Consider the following 12,121-nt stretch of genomic DNA (forward strand, 5'->3'; position numbering starts at 1 on the left):
CCTGATTTTCATCGCTCTGTATTCTAAGCAAACACAAAAGTGCCCTGGAATGGAAAACAGATGAAGAGGAAGCCCCCAAAGGAGTCATTTTTTTATCCTTTGGAGGCAGCCAAAGACTATTATTTAAGTGCTGTGTTTAATTTTTAAAATTGTGTGTTTTAGTTTTCAGTTTTAATTTTTTATTGTGTATTATTAATTAATATATTGTAAGCCTCCTTGGGCGCCATAGAAAGAAAGGCAGCAAACAAATCTTTATCCATGGTTCCTCTATATATTTGTGAAACAGCCTGCTGGGAGGGACGTGTCCAGCTGTTCTAGTTGGAATAGGGCCAATCAGGGTGCAGCCTGGCTGTATCCCAATTGGCTCTGCCCCTGCAGCTCTGGCCCTCCATCCCAGGACTCTAGCCTCTTTGCTCTCAGATGCGCCTCAGTGCCTGGAGCCAGCAGCAGGTAAGGGGAAAGGGCCCTGGGCAAAGGATTGTGGTGGGCTTGCTAACGAGGGCCTCTTGGCCTGCTAGGCTGGGCCTGCTAACGAGCTCTGTCCTAGGCCTGCTAACGAGCTGGCCAGCCCCCCGCCCACCACACTTGATCTGACTGCAAGCTGTGGCCCAAAGCCACCTTAAGCTGCCTGGCCAGGGCCCAGGGGAGGGGGCCCTTTCAAGGCCTGTTCTTAGGAACGGGCTTTGAAGCTAGTATATTTTAAATAAATATGGGAAACAGTTCTGTTTAGTGGAAGTCTGGAGCAGCTGAGCCACCCTTTTCTTGTTAGGACAGCCATCTGTCGGCCTGTCTAATTTTAGCCTGAATCCAGTGGTACCCTTACGACACATGTCTTAAGGAAATGTGCATGCACCCCAAAGCTTATACCTAGAATTAAACTTGGTACTGGACTCAGATTTTGTTCTTTTGCCTTAGACCAACACGGCTGCCCACCAGAGTCTCATCTCAGCCTGTTTTGCTTTTCAGGCCAAAATTTTGAGTCAGATTGATCAGATGACATTTCCAAATGCTCAGCATATGTTCAGTGCACTGGCTGAGATGAATTACCGCTCCCTTCCCATTCTGAAAGCTTGCAGTGACAAAATAATAGGTAAGTTGCCGTGACTGTCTCGGACTGCTGCCCCACCTCCCCTTTTTGCTAGTTTAGTGTGATCACTGTTTTGTGTCCATTTGGAACACACTAAAGACATGAATCTGCCTTATACCAAATCAGACCCTCAGTCCATCAGGAGCAGCAACTCTCCAGGGTCTCGGGTTGTGGTCTTTGCCATCATCTAGTTTTGTGTCATTCTTTTAGAAGGAGTTTCTGGAGATTAAACCTGGGACTTTCTGCATGCCAAGCAGAAGCTCTACTCCTGAGCCTCCGTTTTCCATGTCCTTTAAGCTTCTTCAGATTACATGCAGAGCCACTTAGTGAGGAAAAGCAACACCAACAAAAAGAGAGCCAAAGTCAAATCTGAGGATAGTTAACGAAAACAGTTATCTAACATTTTGCATGGAGTTTTATTTGGATTAGCCTTAGGCTTGATTTTCTTAGGCTTGATTTTCTTGAACATACAAACTCATCCCCTTCCCCAGTGCCACGTGGCGAATGGATTTCATGACTTAGCTTCAGGCACAGTTTGTAGTCAATGGCATTGGGAGGAAGGTGTCAGCCTGTCAAAATAAAGTGCTGGGTTCCCTTGCATCGGGTCTTTGCTGCACATGTCTTTGCTGTCCATTATCTTTTACTCCTGTATTCTCAATTATTGTGATATTTCTTTCTGTGGCATATTTTTGACTCAGTCAATGCACAAAATCTGCTTGGAGTGTTTAAGGCCTTTAGCACCACTTCTAAACTTTCTTTTTTTTTTGTTTTGGGCCTTCTTCTGTATGTATAATAGAGAATATCGAGGGAATTCCGTTCTGGCGATTGCTGAGCATTCTGAGATCATGTAATGACCTTCTGTATCGCAACACTGCACTCTTTTCTGCAATAGCCAATTACATAGTATCATCCTTCTATATGTGGGACACCAAGCAGGTAAACTGTGGGGGGGGGGCATGATAATTCATAAGACTCACCAGCAGTTTTGCAGTATCAAATGAGTTCTTGGGCAAACCTGACAATTTGGTGTACTTTAGAAATGCCATTATGCTGGTCATAATTTTTTTATACCTGTTGCTGTCCGTGCACCTTTTGTAATGTAGATTCAGAGATCAAACTAATGGCAGCAGTCCAGTATGTATGCTGAAAATGCTGCATATGAAGATTGATAATCTTTTATCTAGATTTCAGTTGATCTTCAACATAAGCACAGGATTCTGGCCAGTGAGGATATTTGATGTTTTATTCTGGGTTCATTCATTCGTAATACAGCTTATCCCCTGTACTTTGTTGATATAGCCCATTTCATGGTACTTAATAGGGGTCCATTGGAGAGTTTGTTGCCAGCCTTTTGGGGATCCTCCAAAGATGTCAAGCAATGGCAGTTGAGCAGGGGGGCAGAGGGGACTAGCTGGGTCTCCAAGAGCCATGGCAAACTTCAGTGCAACAGAGGGCGGGGGTGGAACAGCCATAGGACTTTGGGGGCTGGCACAAGTGGCCCCCAGCTGGATCACAAGCTGGAGGTGAAGGGAGTGTTTAGGGGGAAGAAAATAATGGCAGAGGGGAGGCAGGGAGACCCTGCAATTGATGGAGCGAGCTTCTGACTGGGAGGCTTAGATGGGACCTGGTGGAGGGCCAGAGCCCAGAAGATAAGGCTCATACTTTACCCAGCTCAGGTGAGAAGGTGTGGTAGACCATGGGCTTCAGGCAGCAAGCCAGGAGGGCTCAGATAGCTTTCACCAAAGACCTTCTCAGTTGTGGCCCCTACTCTGTGGAATGCACTCTCAGTTGACAGCCATGCCCTGTCAAACTTGTCTAGTTTGCCTTATGGAGGGCAAACATATGTTTTGGCTGTTTTAATAGTAGACTGGTGATAGCCACATATTTTAATAATTTATTAGTTTATATTTTATTTGATTTTATGTTTTACCTTACTGGTTTTAATGTTGTAAGTTGCCACGAGACCCCTTGGGTAAGCATCAGTTTTTTGTTGTTGTTTTTTGGATAAATAAAGCCTAATGCCCCATTGGAGCAGGACTCTTCCTATCAGGCCAAATCCTCATGGGGTTGAAGAAGGAATGGAGGAAGCTGAGGTTGGTCTACCTCCCGAGCAGCTTTTAAAGGACAGACAGGAAGAGGGCTGAGGACAAGAAAAGCCAGAAAGTGGACCAAAAGCCAGAGGAAAGCCAGAGGAAAGGGGTGGCAGGAGAGAGGGAACAGCTACATTGTGACTTCTTGGGAAGGGTTGCCTAAAGAAAAGGGAGGGGGGCAGCAGCTCTGGATTTGCCCCCCCCCCCAAAAAAAAAAAAAAGCTTCTGGAAGAAGACTAGAGGCAATTGGTGGACTTATTCTGACATGAATATTTTCCCTCTTGTATTTATATTTCCCTCATTTAAAACTAAGATCTTAAATGAAGCAAGTAGAGGCAATTTAATTTAGATGTTGGACAGTCTTGCAGTTAGCAATTGCCTAGGGCAAGTGAAAATTAAAACTTATGGGCATGTCCAGCTGCCGGCATAGCTGTTCAAGCTGAAATCTCAAATAATAAAATGGACAAATTGATATTCTTTTAATTTCAGATAACCTTCTTCCTTTCTGCCTTTGAGAATATTGGCTGTCGCCCAGCCAGTCTGATGGATACTTTTGCTGGGAAAGTGATATCTCATCCTGAATCTTTGACCATGAAGGATATTTTGGCTGTTCTTCGAGCATATTCTCTGCTCAACCACCTCCCACAAGGCCAAGATCAGCAGTAGGTTCTGGCTCTGGAATATTTTCTTCTCTGTTGTTGTTTTGCAACTTATGGATTTTTTAAATGCAGTTGGACATTGGCATAGGTAGTTTATGCAAATCCGTGAACGTTAGGCTGATTGTAGCCATGATAGCTAGAAATGGAAGCTTCCTGTGATTTCAGGTTTCTGAGGACTTTCAGTAGCAGATGGGAATACTTGTGTTTCTGCAGTACAAATTCGGTCACCCACTGAACTAACTACATAAGTACTTTAGAAAGAAATGCTCTTCATCCTCTTCCTTCTCCCAAAGAAAAGGGGAGGAGGGGCTCATTTGTATCCAGGTGTAGACTTAAAACCCTGGACTATTGTGGTCTGGCTCCATGGCTGTTTTGGGAGGATTGCAAGTGGTGTTGTGTCATGTGGGAACTAACTACAGCACAAGTTGGTCATAATCTCCCTCTCCCCCCCCCTTTTTCACAGGGCAATTCTAACTGTGTCCTGGGAAGTAAGTAATCTGGTTGATCTAGTTTAGGAATTTCAATCTCACTCTCTGTCTCCCTCCACTTTTTGAAGGTTCCTTCAAGCGCTGAATAAGGCCCTGACTGATTATCTGCCCAGGATCTCGAATAAGGACTTATTGAAGGCTGTATACTCATTCTGCATTTTAGGATACCTTCCCCAACCAGCCCTTGATCAGCTGCTACAGGATGAAGTCATTCACAATCTGATGTCTGAAGGTCAGAAGCTTACTTTGACTTGTCTTCTCTCTCAGACTGTATACAACTTTATGACATGATTCATATGCATCCTGTGTATGTGCAGACATGGCTATAACAGAGCTCTGTAATGCAGCCTTTCTCATTCCTGTTGAGAAACCCCTAAAACAATCTTTAGGATTCAAGGAACCTCAGAAATGGCACAATCATGCAGAATAAGGTTGGGAAGCATAGTTGTGTACGCCCCCCCCAACCCCCTCCAGCCTCATCATTGGTAATTTTGGGGAGATCAACATGGCCATATACCCGATAAATGTTTAACAAATTTAAAAATACATTAAAAATTAATGAACTCTCACCCATTCAGGGAACCTTTCCAGAGCTGTCAAGAAACCCCAGGGCGTCACAAAAGCCTGTTTGAGAAGGCCTACTGTAATAAAATGTCCATCTTCAGCTTACTATTATTTATATTTTTATGAACAGCATTTTTACTCTGCCTTTCTGTCTGTATAGGGTCACCTAGGTGGCAAATAAAACGTACAGATTAAAATCTCATCTAAGAAACCAAAACACAAATATATCATTAAAACAATTTAATATCGGAGTTTAAATAAGGGCAGGAAGGAAGAAGGGATCAATGAGGGAATGCCAAGTGAAATAAACAAGTCTTCTCTGAGTGGTAGGTGATGGCCACAGAAAGGGGCAGTCAACGCTCCCTGGAAGAAAGTTCCAGAGTTTTGGTGTCACCACTGAGAAGGCCCTCTCCCGGGATGCCCTCTGAAGAGGATCACAATGGCTGAGTAGGTTCATAGGGGAGTAGGTGGCAAACATCTGCTCTCTGCCTGACGATTTTGGCAGTGCCAATTCCCTCCTGCCGTGGAAGAAGTTAAAGCAAGATATTCCAGATATTTCTTCTCCTTAGTTATAGTATTTCAGAATGCAAAGTACCTTTCCTTAGGCTTAGAGGCGCATGGATACGGTTGCCAGTGCTGTGTTAGGGAATACCTGGAGATTTTGTGAGGTGGAGCCTGAGGAGGGCGGGGTTTGTGGTGGGGAGGGACTTCAGTGGAGCTGCCATGCCATAGAGTCCACCTTCCAAAGTGGCCATTTTCTCCAGGATAACTGATCGCTGTTTCCTGGAGATCTGTTGTAATCCCTGGAGATCTTCAGCTACCACCTGATCCTGGAGGCTAAAAATACAAAACGGGGTACACAGTGTATTGCAGTTGTACTAAAAAAGAAAACCCACTGTGTAATAACAACACAACTAAGTAACAGTTTATACAATATGGAAAAAGTTTATCCAGTGCTTTAAAAGCACAAACACAACATCATAATACTCAAAAAGTATATAGCTGTAGGAATGCCCCTGGAAATTCCAAATCCAAAGGAGGAACCGGTAAAGTCTGCGTTTCACTTGTGACTGCTTCCTCAGTGGACCCCAACCCAAAATTTTACTGCACAAGGGCCAAGAGGCCTCTAGATAATATTCATGTCATAGTAATTATCTTCATTATTTTATTGCAGAGTAGCAACTCCTAAAAGATGTGAAAGACTGTCCATATCAAGTACTCAGGGCCAGACTTGTAGCCATGATGTTCCTAGTGGCTGGCTGTAACAGAAGTTCCCAACCGACAGTGATCACTGAATCCCTCTTGAGAAGAAAGGACAAATACTTTATTTGCATTCTATTTATCATCTAAACTAGTGATCCCCAACCTGTGGGCTGCGGACCACATGTGGTCCTTCGACTAATTGGAGGTGGGCCCCGAAGGACGCCTTCTTCCCCCCCGCCCCCGGCCCCTTACTTCATCCCCCCCAGCCCTTTACAACACATTTCATTGTTGTGGCGTGTCTGTATCTTATTTTGAAGGGATGTTTAAACATTACCATAGCGATCAGAGAGCGTTAGGGCAGTGGTTGAGAGTAGAGGAGTAAACTACCCCCCCCTCAGTAAAAGGCGTTGGTGATAAAAAGGTGATAAAAAGGTTGGGGACCACTGATCTAAGCAACAGTCTCAAATGAAAGCAGAAATGCTTTCATGTTTGAAATGTTTGAAATGCAGGGCTTATAGCTGAAATACTTTTTGTTGATGTCCATGTCAGTTGGGAAATGTAGAATCCATTGACCATGTGCCCCTAAAACTAAAAAAAAAGTTTTACCACTTTTAGACTTGTCTTCTTCTGACTGATAATTCTGCCTAAATTACTTTTAAGGTAGCAAAATATTGCACAGCTGATTGCTCAATAAGGCAGAAGAAACTGACTGACTCCCAGTAAACTTACTGTTGTTTTTATGTATAGATTTTAGGATATTAATAGTTTAACATTTGTTGTGTGAATGACAGCTGTGTTTTTGGGCTGTGCTTGTATGCTGATCTTGGATTGTGATGAAGCGATTGATAGCTGAAACATAATGCTACCAAATATATTCTCCTTCCGGTTGCATAGACACTCATTTAGTTGCTGAAGCTTTTCCATCGAAGCATCTCTAACAACTGAATGGCACATATCCTTGTGTGCTTACATTCGAGGACTTAGCGGCCCAAAAGACTTCCGTTTCAGGCTTTCAGAAAGTTGGAGAAATGGTATTAGCAAGATGGAGTTGGGGGGGGGGGGTCCTTGAAAGCAGCCCTGTACAGATATTAATCTCTGGGTCATCGAGACTATCCTTAACATTTAAGTGATTTAAAAGGGCTGCAGGTTTAAGGTTTTTCTTCAATAATAACCTCATAATCTGTGTATCTCTTCAGATGGACAATACTTTGAGAAAAACGAAATGATGTTGCGTGCTGTGAATGTTTGCCTAGCCCTTGAGGGTCATGCTGTCTCCAAGCCGGCGATAGCCTTATCAGTGGAGAAACAGTCCTCCTCTCCCTCTTCTCATTTTCCTGAGATCCAGGAGGCACTGTACGCACTCCTAGGAGATGCAAGTTTATTTCGACTGAATGCAAAGTTGGCATATGGCTACAACATAGGTGCGTGACCAAACGTTATTATTGTCCTTCATAAAGAAGCATTGATATTTGGTTAAATGCAGAGAGCTGAAGTGGGTGGAGAGGGAAGGGTGATTGTGAATGCGCCTGAGCCACTTGGCAGGAGTAGAAGCTGGCCATCCGCCATGCAGGTTGTGTGCTGTGACAATAAAGAAATCTCGCTTCTCTGCAACGTCCTCTGTCGCTCCCTGATATGTCTGGATCTGCTTTGGATCACGATGGCAGTATTCAGAGAGAAGGGGGCTGACCTTTCTTCCCCATGTGGTTTTCTCAACTGGAGATGACCCCGCAGTACTGCCGTTTGCCTCTTGGGAAAATGATGCCCAGACCTGGAGCCCACCATGGGGGTCCAGGGTTGCTAAGCAGAGGCAGGCAATAGCAACCATCGTTGTTTGTCTGCTGCCTTGAAAACTCCATGAGGAGTCACTTTGAGTTACCTGTGACTCGATGGCACTTTCCACACATAAATCTGTTTGTCTTCTCCTTACTTTGAAGCCAGGTAGTTATGATTTGGTCTGGGAGAAGCCGGAAGGAGCTCAGTTTTGGGTTGCTCTTTCCGATCGATCCTCAGTCGTATGAGAAATCTCTCCATAGAGAAAGATTTGGGTTGGATTCCTTCCTTCCCGCTCGAGCCTGCTGTGCTCCCCAAAATGCAGCTTCTATCAATGGACCTTGAGGACCAGTGCGAGCTGCAAAGCCAGGAGGGGGAATCGGTGGAAATCTTGTGCGAGCAGGAGTCCTACTTGGGTGACTGAAAGAAAGGTCAGATCCTAACTCTCTTTTTTTCCTTTGTAGGTCATTAATGGCTTTCCTCTTTTCCCAGATTTTGAAATCCTAATGGATGCAAACAGAAGAAAGGCAGTGCCCAGCAGTAAAGCCGATCAGCCAGCAGATAATTTCAGAACTCAAAGGTGCCTTTCTTTGATTATAAGCTTAACTGCATAAACTTAAAAGAATGTATTCATTTGTGGGTTGGTCTGTGTTTTGAGGTTTCAGTGGAAGAGGGCACTTACTGCAATAATGTTTTCTGAAGAAGGTAAGCGGAGAAACTTAAGGAATTTTTGGCCTTTGTTTTGTTCTGCTGTGTTGGAGATGGGCTTATAATAGTCATTTGCTCATGTGGTCTCTTGTTGCGATGAAGAATTCCCTATAGTTTATCAGGTGGGGGAGGCTTCTCTCAACTGGAGGGCACCTCTTGCTCCTTCTAAGTAGAGTCATATTTGCCCTATAAATTGCCCACAAATCACAGCTGATTTATGGCAACCCTGCAGGGTTTCAAGGGAAGAGACATTCAGAAGTCTTTTGCCATTACCTGCCTCCATGACACAACGCTGGAATTGCTTGGAGATGTTTCATCCAAATGCTAGCTCTTAGATCACGTCAGGGCTACAGGGGACTGAACAGCCTTTATAGAGTGGGTGGTGTGGGAGAGAATGGGTGACATTTCTGGACAGGTTTGGATAAAATTACTAGAAGGGAAAACCTGTACAGTTCCTGATGCATTCTGTTGCTCTGCAGTGAAACAAGAATACTGTTGAGCTGTGGGTAGCTTTGATGCGTCTATTTTTAAAGATGAAATCTCTCTATATTAAGAGTTGTGTCAAGACCATTCCTCCCTCCCTCCCATCCATCCATCCACCCATCCATCCACCCATCCACCCATCCATCCATCCATGCTTCTGTATAATATTTGTATGCTACCACTTCCAGCATAGCTGGCTCATGGCAGCTCACAACAATACAAATTCAGATAATAAAACTGGAAATTCCAACCCAGTCCCAATCCCTATCAGTACTCACAACTCCCCCTCCCCCCCATTCTGCCTCGCCATCCACTGGCTCCAGGGTGATGGTCTAATTTGCACTTTGGAGGAGAGGAAGATCTTCCGGTCCCACCTGGCCTCAACGAAATGCCTGGCAGAAGAGCTCCATCTTACAGGCTCTGTAGAACTTTGCAAGGGCTCTTCTGGGAGCTCATTCCAATAGACTGAGGCCAAGGCCAAAAAGGCCCCAGCCCTGGTTGAGACACGGCAGGCTTCATGCAGCCCATTCACTGTTACAGAGCACACGGCCCCTTTGTGTCCTGTGTAGTCGTTGTAGTCAGTTGACTTGTACTTGAATAGCCAAAATTTAAGCAAATATTTTTACCCTGTTCTGGCAGAAAAGAATATCAAGCTATTGCAGGGGAGAGCTCTTCTTCCCATCTCGCCTCCTCAAGCATCCATTGGTGGGTACAGTGGCAGCGGGAAACCCCCCTCCCCTCCCCATCAATAGTTATACTACAAGAACTCAGAACTTTCTTGCCACATTCAAGAGTAATTTCAAGCCCTCCTTTTCATGAGCAGCATCCACCAGTCTTTTGCAAGTGAACACAAGTTTGTAACAGTGGGAAGGAGCATGAAAGGGAGGCAGTGGTGAAGCAGCAGCTGAACACAACTCTGATATTTTAGGCACGTTGTAAAGGAATTCCCTGATCTGCAAAGTGCAGTCTGTTTGCCTGTTGGTTGTGCTGCTGGTGCACAAACCTCTGCAGTTCTGCTGCAAAAGTCACAAGATGGTGGGAGGAGACCTACAGGCCTGCCATTGGCTTCTCCGACTCCAGGAGCAAACCTGTGCATGTGCAGCATTTGTCTAGGGCAGTGGTTCTCAACCTTCCTAATGCTGCGACCCTTTAATCCAGTTCCTCCTGTTGTGGGGACTCCCAGCCATAACATTATGCAAGTGTCCTTTCACAGAAATCAAACTGAAACTGACCAATGGTGCGAAGATCCGTTGTTCAGGATTGTATATAAATTGGTTATAAATTGGCGGGCACCTACAGGACGACTGGCAACCGTGGCACCCCTCCCCAGGCCAAGCTGCTTGCCCTGCTGCGACTCCTGTGAAAGGGTCGTTCAACCCCCAGAGGGGTCCCAACCCCCAGGCTGAGAACCATTGGTCTAGGGGCAACGTCTGGATGGCGCCACTTGCAGTCACTGGATAACGGCAATGTTCGTCAGCCCAGCCCACCGCAGTCCTGGTCCTCCCTGTCACAGGTTTCATGACTTCTGCTGTCGGTTCTAGGGTGGCTGTACTTTGCGCTCCCATGTCTGCTTTCTGCATTGGCTCAAGACATCCCCGTGGCAGGTTGGCAATGAAGACAAGGCATCTGAGACTGCTGGGCTGCCATGTGGTCCTGGTAAGAGGAATCCGAATGGCTGCCTATATCTTCTCGTAATCGTTGTCTGTCATGTTGTAGCCAACTTACGGTGACCCCTGGTGGAGTTTTCAAGGGAAGAGGCGTTCAGCGGCCATTGCCTGCCTCTGCATCATTTGGTTTCCCATCCAAATATTAGCCAGGGCCGAACTTGTTTAGCTTCCAAGATCTAACAAGATTGGGTTAGCCTGGGCTATCCAGGTTGGGGCATAACCTCTATCTAGGTATATGAAATAACTTATTTTATCTGAGATCCTGTACATCAGAGGCTAAGCATAAATTCCCTAGGATGGTATATTGTTTGCTTTACGTTGGTGGATCGAATTTACTAATCTCTGAATTTCAGAGACAGGAGCAAACATACTTTTAAAATGTATGCTAAGTTTATATATTTCTAAAGCACCAAACCTAGTTAGGATCAAAATAAGATCCTGCTTGGTATAGTGGTTAAGAGTGCTGGCTTCTAATCCCGAGAACCAGGTTTGATTCCCCATCACCCCACATGCAGCCAGCTGGATGACCTTGGACTGGTCACACTTCTGAAAATGCTCTCAGCCCCACCTACCCCTGTCTGTTTTGGGGAGAGGAAGGGAAAGCAATTGTAAGCCACCTTGAGACGCTTCCAGGTAGTAAAAAGTGAGGCTTTTCTTTTCTTCTTCTCCCCCCCCCCTCAGGTTCATTACCCAGAATTTAAAAAACTGAAGAGAGATGAAGCGGTTCAGCTCTTGAAGCAAGAAATATTTTCATCAGAATAACTTCTTGACTGTGATACCCAGCCCTGCTGTATATGTGAATATATGACATTGTCACGTTTCGTATCCTTTGAAAAAGAACTGTGCATAAGATTCTTTAATTATTTGTCCTCCTCTCTTTTAACGGATGGTTTTAAGAATCTTGGCTGTCTGTTCGACTTCATTCAAAAAGGAAGTTGCGTCCTGTTATGTCACATAAAGTGGAAATGGAAGAGAATGTAGACTCTGTCAGAGGAGAATGCAATACATAAAATGTAAATTATAATTAAACAAAATGAATATGATCCACACAAGTTGCCTCCCTTCTTTATATAAAACAAAACAAAACAGTGCTGTGCTTGTTTTGTTATTTATCAGCTATCACGAGAATGTTAATGACATGTTTGTTTATCCTGATGTTTTTCAGTGGTGCCTTTTGAAAGTCATCCCAGCAGGTCCTTCAGCTGAAAGAAGGGAGGGGCAAGACTCGGACCTGCCTAAAAAGTTACCCTGAGTGAGGAAGCTCTTTTTGTTTGGTATAACATGCTCAAAGCCATCCACTTGTGAAACTAAGATCCGCTGTGCGTGATTTGGGATTGAGCTGTAGAGCAGCTCAATACATGGAAGCAGTCTCCCAAAATTCACATGAAGCTCTCTTATACCA

At 44.7% G+C, this 12,121-nt stretch overlaps 1 protein-coding gene across 1 annotated transcript in view; it reads left to right on the forward strand.

Annotated features, from left to right (window-relative positions):
- The window catches only part of FASTKD2 (FAST kinase domains 2), a 27,887-nt gene extending 16,116 nt beyond the window's left edge, over positions 1-11,771 (forward strand). Inside the window, exons 5-12 of the mRNA XM_077319254.1 lie at positions 967-1,090; positions 1,884-2,023; positions 3,667-3,839; positions 4,393-4,556; positions 7,288-7,512; positions 8,354-8,441; positions 10,594-10,708; positions 11,401-11,771. Coding sequence (XP_077175369.1) covers positions 967-1,090; positions 1,884-2,023; positions 3,667-3,839; positions 4,393-4,556; positions 7,288-7,512; positions 8,354-8,441; positions 10,594-10,708; positions 11,401-11,481 — 1,110 coding nt within the window. The 3' untranslated portion in view covers positions 11,482-11,771. The remainder of the gene's footprint in view (positions 1-966; positions 1,091-1,883; positions 2,024-3,666; positions 3,840-4,392; positions 4,557-7,287; positions 7,513-8,353; positions 8,442-10,593; positions 10,709-11,400) is intronic.
- The last annotated feature ends 350 nt before the right edge of the window (positions 11,772-12,121 follow it).

This window comes from Paroedura picta, chromosome 2, assembly GCF_049243985.1.
Source record: "Paroedura picta isolate Pp20150507F chromosome 2, Ppicta_v3.0, whole genome shotgun sequence".
In the NCBI taxonomy this organism is placed as follows: Eukaryota; Metazoa; Chordata; class Lepidosauria; order Squamata; family Gekkonidae; genus Paroedura; species Paroedura picta.